At 45.9% G+C, this 26,335-nt stretch overlaps 1 protein-coding gene across 1 annotated transcript; it reads right to left on the bottom strand.

The window, feature by feature from the left end:
• Nucleotides 1-10,954: 10,954 nt before the first annotated feature.
• On the bottom strand, nucleotides 10,955-24,728 carry TAGLN3 (transgelin 3). The gene is made up of 5 exons (XM_060009881.1): nucleotides 24,454-24,728; nucleotides 23,973-24,154; nucleotides 22,608-22,782; nucleotides 12,816-12,918; nucleotides 10,955-11,434 (listed from the first exon to the last, which is right to left on the bottom strand). Exons 2-5 carry the CDS (start codon nucleotides 24,150-24,152, stop codon nucleotides 11,293-11,295), a joined length of 600 nt encoding a protein of 199 aa, XP_059865864.1. The 5' UTR covers nucleotides 24,153-24,154; nucleotides 24,454-24,728; the 3' UTR covers nucleotides 10,955-11,292.
• Between the last annotated feature and the right edge of the window lie 1,607 nt (nucleotides 24,729-26,335).

The raw sequence follows: 26,335 nt of genomic DNA, 5'->3' as shown, positions 1-26,335 counted from the left end.
ACCCAACTCAGCCAATAATAAATAAATAAATTTCTATTTTGAAAAAAAATGAGATGAATCAGATTGAAAGGATAAGATTGGGGAAATGACAGAATGGGGGAAAATGAGAACAGTTAGGATAGAAAGAATGAAATAAATTAGATGAATCAAAAATGGACATGGCATAGGGCAGCATGGAGGAAAAGGAGGAATAAAAACAAGAGGAGAGGCTTCTCTGGTGGCGCAGTGGTTGAGAGTCTGCCTGTCGATGCAGGGGACATGGGTTCATGCCCCAGTCCGAGAGGATCCCGCATGCCACGGAGTGGCTGGGCCCGTGAGCCATGGCCGCTGAGCCTGCGCGTCCGGAGCCTGTGCTCCGCAACAGGAGAGGCCACAACAGTGAGAGGCCCGCGTACCGCAAAAACAAAAAAAAAAACAAAAAAAAAAAAAACAAGAGGAGAAGAAAACAAAGGGACAGGAGCAACTAATTCATTTTAAGTGTATATTCCATGCCATAATTTGGCCTGGAGAGCACCCCCCTTCGTAGCAGAGCCAAGTCCTACACTGCTTTCTGCAGAGTTAACTTCTCCACCAATTTCCTCTCTCTCATGCTGTTCGATGTTCCAAGCTTCTTTGGCGTTTAGCCCCTTGTCATTCCAACTTCCCCGTAGGCTGTGTACATATTTTGAAATCCGAAATAAATATTGTTCAACTATTCGCTCATTATCCTAAATCATTTGCAATTACAGACCCCAACGGCCTTGATGTAATTTACAAATGTCAAATGAGAAATCCCTTATTATATGTTCTTGTCATTTCTGTCAAAGATCAGATGATTGGGAGCACAGCTAAAATCCAGATGAAAACATCAGTGATGTGGTAAAACAAAAATCCTACCCTTCCCACCCTTCCACCCTCAAGAGAGAAGTATTTCTGAATTGAATTAGACACTTTCTCCTAAAAAAATGGTTGGGCTCACCAGGATTTTCTACCCTGACTGAGGGAAGTTACATAGTGTTGCAGAAGGGTTTTGGTTTGGGGTTTTTTTTTTTTTCCTCTTTTTCAATTACAAGCTGTAGGTTAAGGTCTTGTTCCAGCCAGCACATAGTGTCTGTGTGTGGTTTCTGTAGCATGAACTCCTAAATTATTTTTTTATTCAATTTTTTAATCTCAATTTGATTAAGCTGACCTACCTAAAACCTCAGGGCATCAGGTAAATGTTTACTTGCCAGGAAGTCTCCTGCCTGTCATGTTGTTTTTGATCTCATCTGAGAATGCTACAGTACGGTTGGGAGTGTTCATCAGGATGCAGGAGCCTCTCCTGGGATTTTATTGCCTTTCCCAACAGGCTAAGCGCTTTTGACTTATTGAGATGATTGCTGCCATCCTCTTACTTTCTTGTCAAGCATAAAGGGCAGATGAGTGGATGTCTCTGCTAAGTGATCACTCAGTGCATCAATTTGAGGCAATGGGCCGGAAAGGGTTTTACCTTAAATGGTATTTTTGTACTTTCCCAAGTTGAATGTCACTAGAAATCCTTGAGAGCACCACCTGACAGTTACCCACAGCTGCCAAATCTCCTTTCTCAAGATACAGGCTCTTCAGCCTCACTGACTGAATGCCTTAGTCTCTTAGCAAACCAGCAAAGGATGGAGTCTATCCACTGGGCTGGCCTCAGACTGGGAGAGTCATCATTCTCCACAGTCATCCAGAGCCACGAGGCAGGACTACGCAGGTAGGGGGCTCTGCTTCCGGACTCTCCTTATGATAAACCCACATCAGCTGAAGGAGTCTCTGTTCCTTACAGACACACTGAGGGTGGCATGGGGCCTGACATATAGCGGGTGCTCAGTAAATCTTGGCCAACGTATTCATTTTAATTAACAACATGTACTAATTACTATGAATTAATGAATACAACATTGCCAAAGACCTAGTTTCTCTATCCTTATTCCTTTTACCACAGGAGTATTAGAGACTGTTTTGTATTATATTATAGACTGGTTTGCTTCTCAGAATTAATTTTTGTGCCCAGAGAGAATGCCACTTTCACCTTACCCTAATTAAAAGATTCCAAAGAAATAGAAAGATTTACATAATATTTACATAGCTTTGTAGGAATAATTCTGATCAAGAATCATGAATTAAATAAAAAAGAATCATAGGTTAAACTTTTATATATAAAACAAGCTACCTTAAGTGTTGGTTACTTGTATACACAAGGGTGCTCCAAATTCAGGAAGGAATTAAGCACGTCTTTTGAGAAGGATCCAGAAAATCCTCCATATCTGTGCTTTCCTGAAGCACAAACAGGTGAGCTCTTCACTGTGCGTTCTCACTGGGGGAAGATGAAGTGTTAGTTGAGTACAGGGACCACGTCTTCACTTGTGTATCCCCCAGAACCTAGCAGTGTGCTTAGGATGGAGAAAACAGTATTGATGGAATTCATAAAACTTTGGAATCATAATGTTCAGAGTTCAAATTCTAGTTCCCCCTTTTACAACTGTTCTACTTCCTTCGACATGTCTAATCCTCACTTTCCTGATCTGGAACGTTATGTCAATACTCACCTTGCAGGATCATTGTATGCATTAAAGGAGATGAATTATATAGATTGCCCAATATTTAGTAGGTGCTCAATAAATATCATTCAAGTGAAATTCCCCTGGGTCATTATTTTTCCCTTCAATTGTTCTGAAGCAGGTTTCCTTCTTTGGCAGAGTTTCTCATTTTGCAATTTATGTGAGTCAATCTCATCCCATCACAAGAGCGATGCAATGTTCTCCCAAAGAATTATTGTTCCAAGAATGTGGAACCAGAATGGCTCTTTAACTTTATCTGACAGAAGGCCATTTCAATATCTGTTTCATTAAATAAAGGTCAGTAGGGTAATATTCACCCTAAACCCATTTGAACCATATGAGTTGTATCCTTGCCCTTCAAAATGGCTTTACATTCTCAGCTCAGGGCTATGAAAGTTGACATATTTATTCTGAGAATATATAATAGGCTCATTGCCACATCAGAACTTTAATTTTGCTGAATGACAAATCAATTAACCACATTTTGCTTTAATTCTCTTGCCTAAGACATTCAAGTTGAATTCTGGAAATAATCATTTCTGTTCCGGTCCCATATTTTGTAATTTTTTTTTTACAGCCGATGCTTCTGTTTTTACCAACTGTGTCAACTTCAGAGTCATTAACAAGCATGAATAGCTCATGGATTTAATGTGCTCTTTGGCAGAAATGAAAAATGCTGGGATTTCGAGCAAGGACTCAGCAATCATAAAACTCCTTTGCAGCTGCTGAGGAAGAACATCAAGTTCCACCAGCATCCTAGTAGATAGACGTTGTCTTTCAGAATATTCACAAATAGATTTTTGTGTGTGTGTGTGTGTTACGCGGGCCTCTCACCGCTGTGGCCTCTCCCGTTGTGGAGCACAGGCTCCGGACGCGCAGGCTCAGCGGCCATGGCTCACGGGTCCAGCCGCTCTGCGGCATGTGGGATCTTCCCGGACCGGGGCACGAACCCGTGTTCCCTGCATCGGCAGGAGGACTCTCAACCACTGCGCCACCAGGGAAGCCCCACAAATAGATTTTTAAAGTGATAATTCTGATGGAGTGTAGCGAAATGGCCTCACTTATCTTTTACAGGTGAGTGTAAACTGGTACTCTGGATAAAATTTGGCCATATTAATCAAAAATGGATATTTAGCATCTAGGAAATTATCCTAAGGAAATTATCATAAAGATACATCTGTAAAAAATTTTGTAGTATTAATTTTAATGGTGAAATTTGGAAACATTCTAAAATTTAACAATAAAGGATCAATTAAGTGAAATGTGGTACATCCCTTCAATGGATTTTCAATGGGAAAGTATCCAGTAGTTTCCATATAGAAGAGCTTTCAACATAGAAGGGATTACTTCCTCTTCCTATTTTGTTGGGACATCCTCATGAGTCACATCCTCTTGTTTCTTGAGACGATATTTGCCCTTCGCTTTCTATGAAGCTTTAATGATGAACAGATTGTATCCAAGAGGAACTAGTTTCCTGCAAAAGGATAATGAAGATGGAGACACTCTAAAAATGTGATGCTGATTACGTATGTATTTTAATATTCTATGATGATGGGCACTAAACTGTGGGCAGTGGTTATCCTGGATGGTGGGATTAAGGAGAGTCATTCATGTTCCCTGAATTGTTCAGATATTTTACAAAGTTTTATCAAGAGGGGAAAAATGCTTATGTTGAAATTTAAAAATGGAAAAGTTACTATGCTGGCCCAATGCACAAATACTTTGAAGCTACAGTGATAGTAAATTAAGTATGCTAAACATTAATTGAGACCAGTGTTATTAATAAAGCAGCAGCAAGATAATAAAATAACTATAAGCCAACATCTCGAATCACTGTGCGCTTCCAAGGAGTATTGCCTCAGAGACTCATCTACTATGGATTATGTCATAACTACTGGCAATACAAGGTAATTTTGACTTAATCATATATTTCAGAAAGGATTAATGTTAGAAAATATTCAATTATCTTTCTTTTCTTTGTTGGGTGCACATGATGGCAAAGAACTGATTTGACATGGAAATTCCCATTTCTACAGTTTACAGTATGTCACATCACATGGAGAAAAACTAAGCATCAGAGGCCTAGAAGAAAACAACTCAGTTGGCCTCCTAACCAGTGTTTTAATGGCATAATAGTGTCCCTGAGGAGACACAGTGTTTGCATAATGACTATTTAGAGTTTATTCTGCCTAAATCACCACTACTTGTAATTAGAAAGAATCATAGCATTCTAAGTAGATCTATAATTTGAGAGAGAAGAAAGTTGCTCTTTATTTTTCTTTTTGGCCATGTGGCATGTGGGGTCTTAGTTCCCTGACCAGGGATCGGACCCATGTCCCTGCAGTGGAAGTGCAGAGGGACCACCAGGGAAGTTCCCAAAAGGTTGCTCTTTTTAAAAAATGGACGTGACTATACTCTGGATCCAATCAAACCATTAGATTATTTTGTGGAGCTGAAATGGGTAAAGAAACTATCAAGGATTGGCAACCGCCATTTGAAGTATTTCTTAAACATTGCTTGGGGACAGAGAATCTTACCTTGCTCAGGGCATGTGGCGGCCTTATGCTTATTCACCATTGGCACAACATGAGGAAGATGGCCTTGAATCCATTCAAGAAGCTGGGCTGTTTAACTGGAGAAATTTAGCCTTCAAAATGTTCAAGGGAACTAGGTTTACAAAACAACTTGCAGAAACGATGTGCTCATTTCTGCCAATAACACAATAATTTACATTTTAATCTTTGTGCTCTACAGTTACCATAGCAGTGAAAGACACACAGTCAACAGGATTATGTCACTTTCAATGAGGATATAATCAGCAGTTAAGCTAATTTGTGTCCATGGCAATTAAATTTACTGTCAGCAATAGTGCTGATGCCTACTATGTCATTAAAGTTTTCTGTAAATGTTAACTAAAATGGCAGCCTGCATGGAAACAAAAAGACAAGATCTTATGAAAAGTGAGCTTTGTGTTTCCATTACCAGAAGACCCAGCTGTAGTCACAGCTCTTGGTGGAAGGAATGATATAAAAAGTAGAGAACTGTGGCCCAGGTTGTCTGTCTGGAGTCAGACATTTTCTTAAATCATCTTTCTGTTCTTTAACATATCAGAGAACCAGAAACGGGACCTGTATTCACACTGCAGCCTGGTACAACCCTATTGATGGCATGTCTACAGATGTCACTAGCTTTTAGCAAATCTTTTTGTTTCTGTGATAACAGGAATCTTGATTCTGGTTCGTGGGTTGAGGCAACAGATGTGTGAAGTGGAGAGCTGGGTGTCTCGGTCCTGTCGGGGACCTGCAACCATCACCATGGAAAGTTTTGCACATTCCACGTCAAGGTGAGCTCTAACTACACTGACCAAATTTGGCCTTTTAAAAAGTAACTTGACATGTACACACTGCTATATTTAAAATAGATAGCCAACAAGAACCTACTGTATAGCACAGGGAACTCAGCTCATTACTCTGTAATAAACTAAATGGAAAAAGAAATTGAAAAAGAATAGATGCATGTGTATGTATAACTGAATCACTTTGCTGTACACCTGAAACTAACACAACATTGTTAATCAACTATACTCCAATTTAAAATAAAAAGTAACTTGAAAACAAACTTTTATGCATTTCTTTAAGATCTCGGGACTTCCCTGGTAGTCCAGTGGGTAAGACTCTGCTCCCAACGCAGGGGGCCGGGGTTTGATCCCGGGTTGATCCCACATGCATGCTGCAACTAAGAAGTCTGCGTGAAGCAACTAAGAAGTCCGCATGCCTCAACTAAAAAGATCCCACGTGCCGCAACTAAAGATCCCAAGTGCCACAACTAAGTCCCAGAGCAGCCAAAATAAACAAAGAAGTAAATAAATACATACATAAATAAATAATAATCATCTTAAAAAATCTCAACCTCTAACCCTGTCTCCTAGAGGTCTAAGACTGAATAAGACTCCGAGGCATGGATACCACAGGGATTTCTCAAATCACCCTTGCTCAAGTCCACCCAGGAAGGATCCGTCTTGAAATCCAAGCCGCTTCCTCATTGTTTTAACTCTTTTGGGTCCAGGCAGGTTAGGACAAGTGGTAAAGAGGCCGGTACATTCTCATAATGGCACAAAGCAGAAGTTCCCGTGTCCAGTGTCCCCTAGCAAACATTCCCTGACCATCCAGGTCAGAGAACTCTTCCTTCAGAGGGTCCGAGTGAACACTGCTGTGATTGGCCCTTAAACTTAAACAAACAACTAATGATACGAGGAGCTATCGGGTATATTGTTTGCTCAGCTAGACTGCAAATTCATTCAATTAAGAGCCACGTCCATATTTCGTTGTATCTCCTGGTTCATAATACAATTCCTTAAATATATTAGGAACTCAGTAAACTCTTGTTGACTGACTGATTACAGGGATGGTTTTCTAGTCATTTTCCTACATTCAGCACATAGATGGCTTTTGCTGATTACCAGGGCAGTTTTTGAATAAATAAATAAATGAAATAATAGAATGAGACATTAGGACCTTAGTTAGTAATACCTTAGGAAGAATTAGTGAGAGAGATTTAGCAGAAAGGCCATGTAATAGAAAGAAATGAGTGCTGCTCTGGGACCCTAGGAAGCTAGATTTAAATCCTCCTCCAAAACTTAATTTGCTAAATGCTGTTGGAGAAGTCATTTCACCTTTAGTCTCCAGTATTATTCTAAATAAAATACAGGGCTTGGAATAGGTGATTTCTCTAGGACTTTAAAAGAGAAAAAACAAGGAATGGAATATGAGTTCAAGTTTTACTCAGGGCTAGCTCTACAATAGAGTGGGTCCCCATAGAGCCCATCCAGCTAAAAAAAAAAAAAAAAAAAAGAATTCTCTCAATAAAGAAAATGGCTCAAAAGTGGCCCATTCTAATACACTTTTGAAATACATTGTTAGATATTATTTTATTTAGAATTTTTCACATCTATGGTCTCAAGTGAAAGCAGTCTAATTTTCTTTTCTTCATTCTTTTTTTTTTTTTTTTTTTTTTTTTTGCTGTACGCGGGTCCCTCACTGTTGTGGCCTCTCCCTTTGCGGAGCACAGGCTCCGGACGCGCAGGCTCAGCCACAAAAAAAAAAAAAAACTGAGTTCTTAGGTCTTTTCTTTTCTAATTCTGGGAAATTCTCAAAATTATTTCTTCAAATTTTTCCTCCCCTACCTTGATTTTTTTCCTTTGCTTCTGAGGTTTCAGCTATATGATTTTTGGTGCATATCACTTAACGTTTCTTTTGTATTCCCATCTGTTGTACCTTTTTACAGAGTGTCTTGTTTTAATATTCTAAGTTATTAACTTTTTCTTTTTATCCATTCTACTATCAATCTGTATTTTATTTTATTTTATTTTATTTATTTATTGGCAGCACCTCGCATCTTGTGGTATCTTAGTTCCCTGACCAGAGATCGAACTCTTGCCCCTTGCAGTGGAGTCACAGAGTCCTAACCACTGGACTGCCAGGGAATTCCCTTTTATTTTATTTTTATTTTTTAAGAGACTTTATTTTATTTTTTTGGCTGCATTGGGTCTTTGTTGATGCGCACGGGCCTTCTCTAGTTGCGGCAAGCGGGCTTCTCATTGCGGTGGCTTCTCTTGCTGTGGCTTGTGGGCTCTAGAGCGCAGGCTCAGTAGTTGTGGCTTGCAGGCTCTAGAGCGCAGGCTCAGTAGCTGTGGCGCACAGGCTTAGTTGCTCTGCGGCATGTGCGATCTTCTCGGACCAGGGATCGAACCCGCATCCCCTGCATTGGCAGGCAGATTCTTAACCGCTGTACTGCCAGGGAAGTCCCTATTTTATTTTTTTATGTTTCATATCTCCAATTGGCTTTTTCTTCATAATGGAAGCAATAGCTTCAAGTTTCCAATATTTTCCCTTATCATTTTTAGTATGTTATTAGACTAATTGTAAATGATTCTTCTCTCTGGTCCACAAATTCCACTTCAACTGGTAAGAGTGCTCCAAGTGTGTCTTTAGATGACAGTACTTACACTCCTCAGGGGTCTTCCAGCTGCTGCTCGTGAGCTCACATTGCCCTGAGAGTATCTGCTACCTTGACTGTAAATACAAAATGGGGAAGAGGGAGAACATCTCAGGCCCTAGCTTGGATCGATTCTGTTGGGAATATATATCTGGAGCTGGAAATATATTGAGGCAGATTGTTTTTGGAATTACAAACTGGACTCTCTCATTCTCTGTTACTTCCTATCTCAATCCCAAGCACTCCGGGTAAACCTCCGTCCTAGGGCCTCACATTTTTCAACACCCTCATCTCCAGGCTGTAAGCACCTGATGGGACTGAAGGGGTGGGGGAGCCTGTCAGGGCCGGTGGGATCATGTTGGGAGAAGAAAATGCCTGTGTGCTGCAACCTGCTGTGTTACCTGCTCCTCCCTTCAGCTGGGCTCTGCACCACTCTAGATTGGGCTGCTTTTCCGCCTCTTAAGTGTCTCTGGCACAGCAGTGGTGGAGCCAGGGCATGCGGGGAATAGCACAGGCATAGCCTGGAAGCACTCTCACACACCTAGTCCCACACACCGCTGGTGGAGGTGATTTCCCATGCCCTCCACCTCCCAATCCCAAACAGGAAACTAACCACCTTCCACCTCTCACCAGGAACTTCCTCCCAGTTTTATTTCGTTTTGGGTGGGGATCCATCAACCTCTCTCTCTTGCTTTTATGGCAAATCTAAGGTAAAGTTTGAGAAAGGAATTCAGCTGCATGTTAATATAACATCTTTTCAGGAATGGACAATTCACCAGTGGTTGAATTGGTCACTAGGGATCCTAGAGGATGAATTCCTGTTTTGTTTTTTTGTTTTTTGTTCGGTACGCGGTCCTCTCACTGTTGTGGCCTCTCCCGTTGTGGAGCACAGGCTCCGGACGCGCAGGCTCAGCGGCCATGGCTCACGGGCGCAGCCGCTCCGCGGCATGTGGGATCCTCCCGGACCGGGGCACGAACCGGTGTCCCCTGCACCGGCGGGCGGACTGTCAACCACTGCGCCACCAGGGAAGCCCCTCCTGTTTTTTTTTTTAATATTAAAAGTCTTTAAAAATCTTATGCTGGATCCTAATATATAAAATAGATAAAATGAGCAACGCTCTCATTGAAGCAGGAGTGGGGATCAGAATTCAGCCTCCCCCCCACCCCACCCCAGTCCCATGGGAATCCCACAGAACTCTCTATGGAAGGCTAGAACTGCAAAGAATGCAGTCTGAAAAATCATCATTCTACATCTGGAGTGTGGCAGTGTCTATATTTTCATGTATTTTATTTTTTTCTTGTTAATTAACAATTCATTATATGAGTGAAAGACTATTTCTTTTCTTATTAAATGCATCACTTTTTTAAAAAAATTTTATTTACTTTTGGGTGAGTTGGGTATTCATTGCTGCGCGCAGGCTTTCTCTAGTTGCAGCAAGCGGGGGCTACTCTTCATTGCAGTGCGCGGGCTTCTCATTACAGTGGCTTCTTTTGTTGCGGAGTGCGGGCTCTAGGCGTGTGGGCTTCAGTAGTTGTGGCTCATGGGCTCTAGAGCGCAGGCTCAGTAGTTGTGGTGCACGGGCTTAGTTGCTCCGCGGCATGTGGTATCTTCCGGAGCCAGGGCTCAAAGCCGTGTCCCCTACACTGGCAGGCAGATTCTTAGCCACTGCACCACCAGGGAAGTCCCAACATGAGTCGCTTTTTTTTTTTCTTGTTTCTACTGGTAGGAAAGAGTAAGATGAGTTGGTGGTCCCCAGGCGTACTTGCCTACTTAAGTGTTCTGTGGATGAGAAAATGTTTAAAACCTTTCTCATCTTAGCTAGATCTCAGTCTTAGACAATGTCCAAGAGTCTTGGGGGGTTAGACCCTGGAAACAACTGTAAGAGAGCAATCTACATTGCTTTCACTTCTGGCTAATGAAGAAGCTGTATAAATGTCTGCATCAGACCCAGAATCCGGCCTGTGGGGATAAAGATTGTTGATACAGAATGGAAAAATGCTCTTTCCTTCAACTAATCATCACCCGTCCAGCTGATAAAACCACCCCTCTATCAGATAGCTCCTGAGCATCTACAGCAGAGCTCTTGAAGAGCTGGGGCTTCAGCTTGTTCTTTCCTGTGTTCCCCCAGAGTCTGGCGTAATAAGCACAAGGTAGGGACTCAAAAAATATGTGGGAGCCAAAGACCTTGTCCTTGAACTCATGGGTTTAGGCTGTCAGAGTGGGCAAAACTGTTCCTAAACTTCTACTGCAATTGTCAAGATAAGCAATACAACCTTGCAAGGGCTTCCTCAAAGTTAACTTATATTTCTACTGCTACAGCTAGCTGGCCTCTTGAATGAAGTGGAGACCAGCCCTGCCGGCAAAGTCCCTAAGACGAGGAAGGAATTTTACACTTGAAGACACAAGACTAATTTGTTTATTCGGTGCGTTCTATAAGTTGAGGAGGGAAATTTTTGGCAAATAAATAAATAAATAAATAATCAGGTACATGAAGGCTTTCAGGGCAAAGAAGGAGCTCAGGAAGAGGAAGGAAGCGGAGTCTTTGCATAGTTCTAAATGAACAGAAGGTGGCAGCCGTAGGCAACGTGGATTCGCGGCAGAAATGCAGCACTTGCAAAAAACCAGGGACAGGAGGCTTTGAGAAGAGAAGGTCAGAAGGTGACTAACTATTTCTTTATCATAGAGACCATGGTGTGGCACGTTCGTCCTCTCTACTGGGTCGCGGGATGCAGCGTCTTACATGATTTGCCTGGGCATCCCATATCCGGTCATGCCTGCCTGGGAGGCCCCCTTGTTGCTGCCCATCTGCAGGCCTATTACGTTCTGTCCCTGGCGAAGCTGCTCCTCTGAAAATCCTCTCCGATTCTGCTGGGCTTTCCTGGGCAGAGGGAGTGAGATGAAACAATGTCATTCTGTTTTCAAAACTTTTCCAAGATATGCAGTTACACAGGCTCTTCTGGGGGTCACCAAATAGAAAGGCAGGCCTTATACAGAACTATAGTCCTGCCATGAACTATGGCCCTACCCTGAGCTATGATCCTATCCTGGGCTATGGCCCTACCCTGGGCAGTGATCCTACCCTGGGCTATGGTCCTACCCTGGGCTATGATCCTATGAAATATGGCCCTACCCTGGGCTATGGTCCTACCACAAACGGGCCCTGCCGTGAAACACGACCTCTCGACATCTTAGAAGCTCAGGTGATTTTCCAGAATTTCCACAGCAAAGAACAAGTGCTGCCTCTCTGGATACTTTACTCTCAGACAGCTTTCCTGTCCCCCCTTCTCACAGTTACCTCAAGCCCTTGTGAAAATTAAAATCAGCTCTTCTTACAAATCATGTCACTAATCCTACTCCACCTTCCCTGTATGGGGCCAAGGATTAATGTCCCGCTTTAAAGCTGACGGATTTAGGTGTTAGGAGGGGAAATTTCCTACTCTAGACCAGAGGCTTGCAAACTTTCGTGAAGAGCCAGATAGTAAATAATGTTGGTTTTATGGGCCACATAGACCATGGTAGATCACTAACAAAATGGGGGCTAAAACCAGGGTTTCAATTGGCCGATATCTAGGAGCATTTCAGACCAGGTTCATTTAAAATGTCACAAGCTGGTACCTTTTCTTAACTGTCAAGAAGAGGAGGGGATTAGGGGAATGAAGAGTCAATTATCTGCTACAACGTGCTCTTTTCATCTCTCACTGAGCTAGGGGTGGAGTTTAAGAGTCCTTGCTACCCCTCTCCCCCCAAACAAACAAACAAAGCAAATAATCTCTTTAGAGAAAGGCCCTTTACTGACATGACGATATAACTTATTATCCACTTCAGGCCTCCTCCAAGAGTGACAGACAGCGCTATCAATGGATACACTGGGGTGACAGGACTGTCTCAGGACTCTCCTGGCAAATAAAACATGTTTTCCCTTCATTACATGAGGAAAATAATTAAATAAATAAGTAGATTCAAGGCTACCAAGTTCAAATCTCAAGAGAGACATAACCTGGGCAGGGCTGGAGGATCCAGGTATCTAGTAGGAAAGGCCCAACGACTTCTGCCCTGGGTGGTATATTGGCCTGAACAGGCAGCATCCGTCTTTCCTTGTTCCAGGGGATTCAGTTATGGGGCTGGGAGTGCTTGTTGCTAGGCTGGACTTTGTGTCAAAACAGCCTCCCGGGAGCTACAAGGCTTCAGATGCTCGCTCTTGTTAAAATCCTCCTCTGCCTGGGGAGGAAGAGGGTGTGTGGCTGGGAAGGGATTTTTACCTGTGAAACCAGGATGGCTCTCCCCGGTAGCAGCCATCATCCTTGGTGACTGCAACGCTGCCTAGAGCCATCAGGGTCCTCTGCACGGCCGCCATGTCCTTCCCTGGAAGCCGAAGGAGAGATTAAAGCCAAGCATGTGTCAGGGCCAAGGAAGAGGGAAGGATGGGGCTGGACCTCTGGGAAGAAAGTTCCCATAGGAGGCTGTAGGCGAGCACATTCAAGGGAGAGGGATACAAGATACTCCTCAAAGTGGCCTGAAGACAACCACGGCCAAGCTTCTCAGAAAGGAGCAAAAAATCAGGCTAATTATTCTCTATATGGTACATGCCAGGGATAGTGAGTTTCTAATCCATTCACAGTTGCTACGTGAATAACACATTCCAAACACTGAGCAGCTCAGACAGCGGTAGGTCCCTACCCTATGCAGAGGCCCCGGCCTCGGTGGGTTCTGCAGGCGGTGGTAAGGGGAGGTGCTGTGGGTAAGCTGGCATGAGGTCTGCACAAGAGGATTTTCGTAAGGACCGGAAAGAAATTTACTGGTGGGTCAACGACACCAAAGCCCAGGTGGCTTCTTTCTTTTACTATATCTGGGTTAAAAGGGTCTAAAATCACCCATGTGCATCAAATTGAGTCTTCACTTGGCTTTTTTAGGCTGGAGGCCTGGCAGATGAAGAAAAGCAAATAAACACAGAGCACTCCAACGTGACACAATGAGAAGCTCTTCATTTTGTGCTGCTTGAGAAGAGCTAAAGGGAGACAATAAATAAATGGCTTGTGTGTGTGTGTGTGTGTGTGTGTGTGTGTGTGAGAGAGAGAGAGAGAGAGAGAGAAATGTGTGGTGTGCTCCCTCACACAGTGGACGGGGACATTGTCACCCGAGGAGCCCAGGGACCCTTCATCCACTGGGCTACAAGGCAGCCTCCTCTTCCCATCCTTTCTCCCCTCCCCCCTTCCAGCGGACCGACGTGTCCTGGACAAGGAAAGGGAAAGATGCTACTGTGTGGTTGGCCCCGCAATTTAGAACCAGATCGAAGGTCCACGCACGAGTGTGGAGTGCAAAAGCTGAAGGGTTAGGCGGGGGCAGGGTGGCTGCATTCAGCCTGGCAGGGGCTGTGAAAGTCAAGGGCAAGCATTGAAGGTCCTCTTGAGACCCAGTGAACCATCTGTAATCTCCGGCTGGGCTGCTGCAGCCCGGTCACTGGGGAATACAGAATTACAGGGGAAAGGCAGACAGAAAGTGAGAATGGAGCATAACTCTAACAAAATAAACAATTAGGGCCCACAGAGGAAGTCCAGGTCAGGATGTCCATTTATTCAAAGAGGAGAGAGAGACAGCAGATCCTTCTTTCCTTGCTCTCTCCCCATCCCCCGTCCCACATTAACCACAGGATGATTTCCTGGATCCTGAGGCCCTGTGGGATGGATTGATGGATACAAGGATGTGAGGTTCTCAGTGCAGAGCCCCCCAGGAGCAAGGAACAGCTGGGGTGGTGGAGAAAGGAGGACCTGGGCAGCAGATGGAAGGAGGAGGGCACAAGGGATACTGAGAAGGCAGAGAGAGGAAACGCAGAGGAGGTTATGAGAATGATCTTTCTCTTCCGCAGATGAAAAGCATTTCTGTAACTGTCACTGTATTACAGGATACATTTTTTTTTGATAGAACTGGCATGATGATATTTTGAAGGATCACCGTGGGAAGAGATAGGAGGAAGGTTTGCTTTCAAGCAGTGAGTCATTAAAGAGAACCTCAAGAAACTATGAAGCACGTGGAGGCTTAGGAAGGTCCAGGTACATCACTCATCTCTACTCTGTACGTAAAGCACACCAGAAATCTGTTTCTGGTGGTTGGAAACAGCGCGCATCTGGCATGTCCAGGATCTGGGGAAATGTGGAGCCTGGCACCTGGCAACCAGCCACAGATACTACCCTGGAGACCGGGGTGGGAAGCAAACTCTGTTAAACCAAAGACCCAGTCCCCACCACATATGGCTAATGCATATATATCTGCATGAACCCAGAAAGGACACAGGGAATTAAGTTGGGGGCAAGGGTAAGATATCCAGGCCCCCTGACCTATAATTCTCACCCCACCCTCATCCTGGGAGAGTGCAAAAGGAAGTAATTGCACCATTGGGGCAGAAGAAGCTGGGGAAGGAGGCATTAGACAGGAACAAACTGGAAAAGCTTTTTTTTAAAGAAAGGGCCAGAGAGAAGAGATTTGTTATAAATGATAGGCTAGACACTTTATTATAAGTGACCTTGCCCCTGTGGACTTGATATGATTCCTCCCAATGTGTGGATGGGAAAATTAACTCAGGGAGGTTAATTAATTTCCCAGAGCCACCCAACAAGTGAATCAGGGCCCAGATCTAGCTCAGGTCTGTCTGAACTCAAAGCCTGTAATCAGTCCAGGAGGCCACACTGCCATCTCCCATGGGTCCCCAGCACAGGTTGGTTGGGAGGCACGGTGCTCAGATCAGGAATGACCTGAAGGGTGGCAGTGGCTGCTTCAGTGCCAGGCCAGAGGGAGGCACTGGAGGGATACAAATGGGGAGTAGTTCTTGGGCCCCACAAAATCTGGGGCACAAACTTCAAATGACCATAAGTCTATGTTTTGTCTGGAATAATTTCTCAAGGTCTCAACCTAAATAAGATGAAAGCAAAAGAAAGCAGTTGGGGCCCAGAGTCCCCCATCAGTTTGCCCATCAAGTTAAGATAATTATTGTCAAGATTCGAAATAACATAACAAACAGAAATCTGCCTTCTGTAACCAGTTCGTGTCTAGTTCATTTTCTAATAGACATTCCTGGGAAAGAATTCCAGTGTTTTGGGCTAACCAAATGGGAGGAGGGTCTCTTTCCAGCCTCATTTGTCTTGCCAGTTCAGAAGCCCAGATCAAGTGCTGTTGGGTAGAAGGGGGCGGTTTGTGGAGACTGAATCCTGTAGCTGAGGGTCAAAAATTGAAATGTCTGAAGGAGCAGTGAGATGAGGGAAGATCTGTGAAGCGAACCAGTTATAAAGCAACAAAAGCTGAACTTCTTGTATCCCAACAATGTGTACCATCTGCCTAGAACCCAGCCTGCTGCAGAACATGGTTTCCCAAGCTTCTGGGACTACTTATGGGCTGGGGTTGGAAGGCCTTTTTAAAAATATGAAATTTGAGGTCATCCCTGGACAGACTGATTTGGCAGTCCTGGGGTGGGGCCTGGGAGTGTGTATTTTTAATAATCTCCCCATCTGATTCATGCCATCAGACAACTTTGAGATACATGGGTTTCACCTGGTGACTCCCAACTGGACTGAGCAGAAGAATTACCTGAGGATCTTGAAAATTCAGATTCTGGGACAATATCCTGCGATGATTCTGCTGCATAAGCAAGCACTGCCTCAGTACTTCAGCTTTTAATTTTTAAAAGCATCCCAACGTCTGGCATGTGGCAGGCACGAAATAAAAGTTGTTAAGCAGTAATTCCTTGCTTCAGAGCTATCGTCCACAAAGTCAGAAGTCACATCAATAGTTAAAGGGCTCTGATACAAGTTGGGAGCCTGCTCAGAGCTCCAGCAGTCCGGAATCTCTTTGTTCCCTGAAAGGTACCCCCAGAAACTTGGGCAAGACAGCTTGAAAACTGCTGCTCAAGCTAGTTTTCCAAGAAGAAGAAGAACAGTTCTAAAGAAGTACCAACTAGGTGTTGGGAATTTTCTAGGTGCTGGGAACGCAGGAATAAGACTGAGTCCGGGTGGTGATCAACAGATGAGACCGCTGGCCATAGAAGGAAGTGATACACGAAAGAGAGGGGTCAAGTTTACACTAACAGCTCAGGATTTCAATCGGGTTCCTGGACTCTTCTAGCTCTCTATCATGGGGGGAAGCTAATATTAGACTCGAAGTTGTAAAAAGAGATGGTGGCACAGTAGCTCTCCTTGTCAGAACCTCAGAGAGCAACTGACACTTTGACTTGACAGTACTGTATTCCCTGTTTATTGCATTATCACAAAGCAATGTCTCCCCAGGTGTGGTCTTACACTCCAGCTACTAAATGGTCATCTCTGGGGAGAGGGACCAAGGGTTCTGCATTATAAGTACCCCTTGCCCCGACCTAGGAATTCTTAGTGCCCATGAAGTTTGAAGACTTTTACCATAGAGATACTTGAACAAGGATTTTGTTCCCTTAATTTTTTTTTATTACTTTCATGCTATCTTACACATGTCTTTGGGAAGAAAAAATAAAAAGAAGGGTAAAGAGAAAGGAAAAGGCCAGAGAAGTTACATCTGGGCGGGTAAAGTCAGGTTGGACACTCTACTTTCAATACTAAAAATCAGTCTTACATTCAAAACTCTTTGCTTTGGAGTTACTTCTATTTTACATTAGTCTTTTTTTTTTTTTTTTTTTTTGCGGTACGCGGGCCTCTCACTGTGTGGCCTCTCCCATTGCGGAGCACAAGCTCCGGACGCGCAGGCTCAGTGGCCATGGCTCACAGGCCCAGCCGCTCCGCGGCATGTTGGATCCTCCCGGACCGGGGCACGAACCTGTGTCTCCAGCATCGGCAGGCGGACTCTCAACCACTGCGCCACCAGAGAAGCCCGCCCTATTTTACATTAGTCCTTGACTCAACCTTGTAACTCTTAGAATACTGGGTTGTTTTTTTTTCATCTTTCTGGGACTTACAGAGAAAGCGGTCAGTGGATGAAGAAACCACTTCTTATTTCCCTGAGTAATAACTTAGACATAGCCCCCAATTCTCCACTCAGAGTAGAAAAATTATTGCTTTGGATAAGGGAGAAATGTCAGAGGGTAGGTTGGGCTGCTCTGTGGGCTTTATGAATTTTTGTTGCTTGCCTCCCTGGAGAAAATCTGTAAGGAAGTGGTTCTCATAGTGGGGTTCCCAGGCCAGCAGAAGTAGTATCACCTGTGAATTGGTAAGAAATGCAAATTCCTAGGCCCTACCCCAGACTTAATACCTCCGAAACTCTGGGGCTGGGGTCCAGCAATCTGTGTTTTAACAAGCCTACCAGTAGATTCTGACGCACACTGCAGTTGGAGGACCACCGTTGCAGGAAGACCCGCCAAACTCAAGTGTGGTATGAGCAGTGCTTGCAGGAAATGCGGTGAAGGCTGCACTGAGAGAAAAGGAGGCTTCAGGCGGCAGGCATTTCTGTACTATCTTGAGTCACTACAGGTACCGTACAATATCCCAAAACAGCTCTCACATTGGGTGAAATGTCTCTTCTGTTCTTGCTATTGAGGAATGACACATACAGCGACACCTCCCAGAGGACATATTTGGACCTTCCGGGCACTCTGCCCCCCCGGTATAAACCAGCCTCCAACACCCAGTCATCAAGGAGGGGAACAGGGAGGCAGGACAAGGCCATGTGTCCCGGATCCTCGTCAGCAGGATTATGGAGAAGAGCAATCAGAGTTGATTGATCTTTGAGTCTTGCCTGCTCTGACATTCTAGAATTCTAGGTGGCTAATGCTCGTTGCCTGGTTAGGCATGGGAACCAAAAAGGCTAGTTGCTGATGGACTAACAACAGAGGAGAAAAAAGCCAATATTTATTAGGTGTCTCTTAGCCGGGCATTGTGCTAGGCATTTTATACAGTTAATTCTTGAAAGAACCCTGCAAGGGAGGTGCTGTTTACAGGGAAGGGAACTGAGGCTCTGAGAAGCTCAGCAGCTTAACCAAGGTCACGTAGCTAGTATGTAGCTAGTTTCCAAAACTCATGCTCTTTCCACAGTACCATGATCCCAGGGTCTGGAATTGACAAAGCAATACTATATCGTGGGGAAATACATAAAGGGTGATGACCACGAGGTGGAAAAAAGTCAATGAGGAGACCCATAGAGGTGGCCCCTCGTTTTGGAGAATGGTCAATCAGGTGAAGGCACCTCAGATGACAGAGAGGGCAAAGGTCATCCAGGCAACCCTACCAGCTGCTGTGTGAGGCGCTTCATGAAGTCCGTCTGTTCTGAGACAGAATATGTGCCCTTCCAGCCTTGCTCCTGCCGCCCTTATTTTCTATTAGTCTTAAAAAAAAATAGGCCAGTGATAATAGTAATTTGAACATTGCTACCGTATATTACGGTCTGTTCTTTCCAGCACTGTGTTAAGCACTTTTAATGCATTATCTCATTTACACCCCATATCAAGCCTGTGAAACAGACACTATTATCCCCATTTTACAGCTGAGAAAACGGAAGCTTAGAAAAGTTCATTGATAGGTGGTGAAACAGAGGTTTGAACAGAGTGGTCTAATTTCTAACTTAGGAGCCTGCACTCTCCTACCTTCAGGGTAAGCTTTCTTTGCAGGCTTTCTGACCAGCACACTCACTCGCTCTCACGAGAGTGAGACACACACACACACACACCTCATTTTCTGTCTACTCCCTTTCTCTCCTTCCCTGTCTCCCTCCACTGAAGAGATGCTGAAAGCTAACCTCCGTTGTGCTCTCCTAAGTCACAGCTGAGACGGCCCCGCCCGCCCTTTCCAGGTTCTCAGGGCGAATCCCAAAGTAACCTGCCCGGCATCTACCTTCTCTCTTCCATGAGAAAGACCTCTCCAGTCCCCTTGCACGGCTCTAAGCTGCCCTCACTTCTCCCTCATCACTGAAGGGAACTGGTCACCCCAGCTTCCTCTGAGGGGAACTCCAGGAGCCTTGTCTATATCTCTGAGGTTGGGTTGTTTTTTAGGCCATTCAGCCCTGGGTTCCTTCTTAAAGCCTTGAACCTTTTATTCTGGTTGCCCCCTGAGTCCATTCCAAACATTTCGCCTTGCATCTAAAAAGGGTTTCAGGAGAGAGGGTACATCTGGGGCGCCTGCCTGTCTAAACAACTGAAGATAAATGAGAAGGCATCTGGCGAGCCCTGGCTCCTGCGGCGTTATTCATCTGCAACATAAGAGCAGCACAGAGTCATGGGCAGCCATGGGCAAGCAGAGCCCTACTTAGGAAGATGCCAAGCAGGGGAGATGGGAGACCGAGAGCTGCTGAGCCTAAAATGCCTGCAGAAGAGGAGGAGAAGTTCCCAGGCAAGGAGGGCTGGCCGCTCAGAGACACAGCCACCATGACCACAGTGCCCGGGATCAGGAGTGAATGTGAGTAATCTGAAATTTGAGGACAGCATTAAAACCACAGCCCAGGTGCAGAAGAGTGGGAAGAATGTGAGACTAAGCTAAGGGGATGGCCAGTCCAATAGCTGAGCACACAAACATGGACAACCTCACACGCGCACAGGCACGTCAACACGTGCCAGCCCGCCCAGTGGCATCCCTTTGATTCCAGCTTACTCATCCCTAAATTCACGGGTGACAAGCAGCTCTGGCAGAAGGATCCAGCCTGGCACTTCTCCATGCTGCTGTTCCATGGGTCTCAGTGCTGGGCTCGCCCAAGGCTGCCGTCCCTCCCCGTTTCTCTGCTCAAAGCAACCCACTTTCCTGTCTCTTGCTTCACTGTATGGTCAGCAGCTCCAGCCTGAGCTGCAGACGGTGCACTTGGGGGATGTCAAGTGTCCCCTCCAGCAAATAGACTGAATCTCCCAAACCTCAATCCTGAGCTGCCTCTCCATGGAGGGGGCCGCCAGGCCCTGGTGCCTCTAGAGGCCATTTGGACCCTCCGAAGCATCAGTTCTATTGCCAGCTGTCCTGCCTATAGCATCTCAGCCACAACACCCTGGGAGTGCTCTCCTTCCTTATTTCTTTGCCCTGGGAATGAGACCCCTCAGTGTCCGCCTTGTTCCCTTGTTCTAAGAGCAACACCCTGCCCTGGAGCCCATCTGTCCACCACCCCATCTCAGGCTCCTGCAGTCACACTGATGCCTCTCAACTTCCCTCTTCCCTAAGAGGTATCTGACACACAGGGCTGGGGCAGGTGGTGTAGACTTCCACCTACTCTGCTTATCAGGGACCTTTGTTTCCTATCCTCCTCCCCTTCACTACCAGCACCTCCTGGGTGTACAGTTCACCTGTGTGGTCTTTGGAAAAAGGGGAAAGGCAAACAGAGCATCCTCAACACAGAAAAGCACCCTTGGGATCCCCATCTCCCGTAGCCCTCCCAGTTTCTTCCTCCTCGTATATACTTCCTGTACTTGGGGGGTCTCACTGGGACCCCTTCCATTTATACAAACGTCCAAGTACTGGGTCTCTCACCTTCCATCCCACACAGCCCTGAATCATCCTCCCCCTACTCTTCATCTCATCAGTCACTGTTATGACTCACAGCACACTCACGGTGTAGGATAAGGAAACAGCATCCTGGCCAAAGCATGGCATGGCAGACTAGTTAAGGCCCTACTCTTTGGCATCACGGAGGCTGAGTTTGAGTCCTGGCTCTGCTAATTACTAGCCAGTCATATGATCTATACGAGCGATAATGGGCGAGCTCCAGTTTAATCATCTATAAAATGGGGAAATTCCTAACACCCACCTCCTGGAATTGTTAGGAGAATTGATTGGCGTTATGCAGAAAGGCACGAGTACCATGCCTAGTGTAGAGGAAAATATCAATAAGCAGCAGGAGTTTTTATCAGCAAGGGAAAGTCATCATAGCTTTGACCTAAAAAGCAGGGACCAAGTCTCAACTGTGACCTTCTGTGGGGATTTGGAGGCAAGTGTCCATGAAGTCCAACAGCCTGGCCTGAAGGTCTGAATATCTGAGTTTCTAAATAATGGCAAAACATTACTGATAAACTGATTGGCGTCTTAGGATTTTAACTACTCATCTGTGAAGGAAACAGGAAATGCCAGCTCTGTGTATGACATGGAGAAGGGGGTGAGGATTAAGCAGGCAATGGCTTCTTTATAAGTTGTTTAGTAGAATGGTCCTCTGCTAGAAATCCGTTTCAACCATCATTTGAATACCCCTTTGACTATCATTCTCTTGATCACAGGAGAGAGTTAGTCCATTCTCCCTGTCAGCAGAGCCACTTGGGTCACTACGCTGGGCACCCTCTTGGTCGGGCCACTGATGACAGCTAGTGACAATGAGCATGAGAGTACAGGGTCAACCTGGCTGTCCTGCTGGGACCTGTCTGTCCCCCCAGCAGGCCCGACGTGGAACAGTCGCATGGATGGTGTGCACATTTGGGCTCTGGGGGACACTAAGCCCTAAGACCACGGGTCCCAAATTCTCTGGCGGTACCTCCATCCACATCATTTGCCCTAATCATGGTGGATTGTTAAATATGTCCAGAAACTTGATTTCCTTTTTATGCCTTGTTAGATTTCTTACATCAATTCACGACTATGAAAGAAAAAAGTCATTTGTCACCCTCTCTAAGAAAATACACATCTGGAAGGTATAGTCACAAAGCTCCCAGATGATCGTTTAGTAAAAGGGTGGGGTGCTATCTATTTCTCAGATCGAATGACAAAATTGCACCAGGCAGCTTTGTCTATAAGCCTGGCTGCTGGTGAGTCAGAAGCGTACTCGCCGCCCCCCCTCCTCCAGGAGCTATCACTTGTGGGGAAAAAGTACATTGTGGGAGGGGTAAGAAGAAGGAGAGGCTTCCGTGTAACCGTTTTAGCTTCCTCTCCACGGAGGCTTCTGTTTACCAGTTAGTTTGCTGGGGTCCCTGCTGTGTTCTGGGGTGTGTGCTCCTTAGAGGAGGAACCCTTTCAATATAGAACATCACAAAGTGGGAGGCTAACAGTGCTCACGGGTAACAGCTGATAATCCCCTCACACGCACACACACGCCTGGAGATATGTGGAAGAACACTGTGGGCAGGTTTCACAAAGAGAAAAGCGAAAGGGTGGGGGGAGGGAAGAATGATCCCAAAGGCACGAGGGCTTTACCTTCCCAAAGGTCCACGGTCTGAAAAATGTCAGTGGTCCTGACGCCATAGATCTCCGCAGCTTTTAGGAACTGGGAGATTTGCTCCATCTGCTTAAAAGCCATCTTTGACTCTGAGATCTTGGGAATGGGCTCTTGTCCGGGTGGGTATAAACTGTTTATCAGCTTGCACAAGACCTGAAGAGGGAAAGGGGGAGGCAGAATCAGCGTTTCCCTTTGTATTTACCCCCCCCCAAAGCAAAGTGAATCCTGGGCCTCACAGGGCACAGCCCACGGGTTTGAGCGTGGGCCCATCTTGTACCCCAGGAAGGCACGGGTTCTGAGCTGGGTGGCCAGGCTCCCATACCGAACCTCAAAGACCCAGGCGACTCCATTCTCAGGGCTACTCCTGACCACAGAGAGCCCGGGAGTCCTCTTCCCTCCTTTCCTTTTGCTGGGTGAGCGAAAGAAGGTTTATGGAGAGGGAATGATGTGCAGTGATGAGGCCACGATTTCAGACTTTCAATGGAGGGAAGAGTTAGCGGCTCCCGGAGAGATTAAATGATGGACTCTAATATTATTTCTTCTTTCAAAAGGCAGATCAGAATCAGGCTTCAATAACTCATCCAGTAAAAGCTAATGATGTGTAAGGGAGCCGAACTGGGTGGGTACCCCCAGATCCCTATAAACAAAGCGCTGGGCATAACCGGACAGAAGCGTGAGATAGCAGTTATGTAACAGTAAATCACAGCCTGCGGGAAAAGACGGGCTTGTTGGAATCAGCAGAGCCTGTGGTCTCCAACCACCCAAACACACGCGAGCATCTCCTTAGACAAGCAGTTATCAAATAAGGATTCCCTTCAGTTTCAAGAGAATCCATCCATTCGACAAACAGGCATTAAGCATCCCCAAGGCGTATGGCTCCAGGAAGAATGGGAAGGTGGTGAGTCCTGCCCCTCCAGCCCTTCTTTTGTTTTACTATGTATCCAACCTATTGCCCTGGGGGAAGGAGTGCCGCCGCGCACCCCCCCCCCCCCCCCCCCCCGCACCTGCCAGAGGAGCTGATGCATCAGGAAGGCTGGAGAGATCTCAGGGAAATACTTATCTCTATTCTCACTGGAAAAAGCAAAAGGACTTCGAATTTCCCAACAACTCAGGAGGAACCTGTGATGTCTGGGATGGGTGGAGAGTCCTCTAATCCAGCGAGGGAATTGTGCAGGGAGCCCAGACCTTCCAGTCCCGAAGAGATAAAGGCATTCCCGGCCCCCTCCCCCCGAGAAGGAGCTTGGCAAGGCGCAGCTCCTCCGGTGGCCTCTCGTTAAAAGAGGAGACCCTGGAGGGTTTCCCAGCCCACCGCCCCAGCATCCGAGATCGCTGCCCGCCCTTACCGTCCCGTCCATTAGCCATTTCTGAAAATGGGCCCTGCCAGGGGGCGGGTGCTGTATGTCCTCGGCGCACTGCAGGATGATCCAGTCCACCAGCTTGTTCTCCAGGTCCGCGTCGTACTTCTGCTCGATCTTCTCCTGCACCTCTCGGCTTAAGCCGTAGCTCGGGCCCCTGTTAGCCATCTCTGGAAGAGAAGAGAGGACACGCGGGGCATCCACACAATAGCAGCAGCAGCCCGGGCTCCCGGCAGACGGGGTTGGGATGTGGCTGGGCCTCCTGGCCCAGCAGCAGCAAAGCCGGCAGCAAGCCGGGCGTGGTTTAAATCAAGGAGCCAATGAAGCCACTGGGGTTTCACCTACAAACGGGGAGGAAAAGCGCAGCGCCAGTGACTCTTAGAATAAAGCCCCTGCCGGTCCAGGGGGGCTGGAAGCCCCCCTCTCGGTCCCGTCTATCAATGAGACGAAACGATGCACAATGACTCACAATCAAGCCTGAAGCCCCCAGGAAGCAAGGGGGCTGGGGGGTGGTCGTTTCTTCCCTCCTCCCAGGAACACTTTGCAAAGGCAGGAACCCTGAGATGGGAAAGAGCTGGTAATTAACAGGCCGGGAGGAAGGCCCCCTTGACGTAGAGCTGCGGATGCTGCATCGCGCCTGGAAGAATGGTACACTGATTCTATTTTCTCATGGCTGAGGAGGGTCAAACCAGGGCCGTTGCTAAGAGCCGTCCAAAAAGCCAGCCCTCTCGTGTGTCAGTCTAGCCCGCCCGCCTCCCTCCCGCTGAGAGCGGCTTTCTCAGCAGCACAATTCTTCCCCCTCCTCTGGGGAACAGCCGGTTGTACACAAGGCCAGCGCACAGCTGCACACGGAACGAGGCCTGTGGGAGGGTCCATTTCGTCAGCTGTCCATCTGTCAGGAGTTGCCAGACCACTTTCCCCCTGCCTGGAGGGAACAGTTGTCTGGTGGGGCAGGAGGGGCAGGGCTGTGAGCTGCAACCATTAGCTTGTTCAGCTGTCAGCCAGATTCCATCCCGAAACTTCCAACCTGGTGGGAAACTGTTGTGCCTCAGTTTGACTTATTCAAGGAAAGTAGCGTTTTAATGCCATTTTTAATCGAAAGACACTGAGAGTACGTTTTATAAATTACAAGGAACTCAACGTGCTAAGAACGCTTGGAGTGAAAGGTCTTGATAGAGTGTAAAGATTTCATCTGTTTAATTAAGGATCAGAAAGGCACCGCTGACACACTGTCAGTGGTAACTGCGTATCTGGTGTGAGCAAACAAGACCTCGGGAGAAATCATTAGACCTAAGTTGGCCCGAAATTTTTATAAATACTGAAGGGCTTGGTAGTTTGTTTTCCTAGACTGTAAGCCACTTGGGAATAAAGATTAAGTCTTGTTGGTGTTGGGTAAGTCTTTGGGTACTTTTCATGGGAAAAAAACACCATAAATTTTGTTCTTTGGTTCATTCAATGAATATTTTTTTTGAGCACTTAACTGTGCCAAGTTCTGTGCTGGAGAGAAATAAAATATAAATTTTTCCTCTAGAACAGATCAATTGACTCAGAACATTAGATAAAACAATTTTAGTACGTGGGATAGCGATCTTTGTCGCTGTGGGAAATTGATTAGAAGCTATGCGGGAAATGACCTCAAACAATACATGTATTGAGAAAAATCTCCTGCCAGCTGGGGCCTGGACTCTTGAAAATTTAATTACTTAGTAGATATGTGGGTGGTTTGCTTGAGAAAAGACTTAGTGGTCAGTAGTTGAAGGCATAGGAGAGAGAGCTCTGTGAAAACCGGTTGTGAGAGAATCAGAGCTTTGAGGCGAGCAGTAGGTTTAGAAAAAGGCATGACAGGGGCTGACGGATGCAGGTCTGCATGCTGCATGGAATCGTCAGTTGAAGGAGCTTTAAAGGCAGCAGAGCTGGCGCCAGAGACTTGGAGCTCAGGGGTAGAGTTCAGAGCAGGGAAGTTGTCAGCAGAATTTTGGAAGTCACTCAGTTGCATCTTGGTGGCAGCAATAAGGTCAGTTCCAACCCGGGACTAAGGAAACAGAAGCCCAAACAGGAAGCATGTTATTTCCTCTGTGGCTGGAATTGCTCTAAGGAAGATGTTGGTTTGTTAAAAAAAAAAAAAAAACAAAACAGAAAAAACAGAAATAATTCTAAAAGATGTACATTTGCCTTTTTTTTTTTCAGACTCTGTTTTGCAGATCTTTTGTACCTGAAGATTTTTTTGCCATTGTAACAAAATAAGTGGGGTACTTTAAATGAATGATTGAAATCACGGTTCTGGAGAGGATACAATGGCAAAGAGGAGAGTCCAAGCAAGGCCTAGAAGGTTAGAAGTGTCCAGAAATCAA

Source organism: Delphinus delphis, chromosome 4 (genome assembly GCF_949987515.2).
Source record: "Delphinus delphis chromosome 4, mDelDel1.2, whole genome shotgun sequence".
In the NCBI taxonomy this organism is placed as follows: domain Eukaryota; kingdom Metazoa; phylum Chordata; class Mammalia; order Artiodactyla; family Delphinidae; genus Delphinus; species Delphinus delphis.
Note: the sequence above shows the minus strand (reverse complement) of the source record. Positions and strands in the feature narration are given on the sequence as shown.

What these genes read in the sequence shown, in the direction of transcription:
- TAGLN3 (XM_060009881.1), bottom strand. Translation starts at nt 24,152, where the DNA reads ATGGCTAACAGGGGCCCGAGCTACGGCTTAAGCCGAGAGGTGCAGGAG. An exon ending in AATGGCTAATGGACGGGACG is followed by an intron (nt 22,783 to 23,972) that starts GTAAGGGCGGGC and finishes TTCCCTCTTCAG; the next exon opens with GTCTTGTGCAAGCTGATAAA. An exon ending in GAGCCATCCTGGTTTCACAG is followed by an intron (nt 11,435 to 12,815) that starts GTAAAAATCCCT and finishes CCCTCTGCCCAG; the next exon opens with GAAAGCCCAGCAGAATCGGA.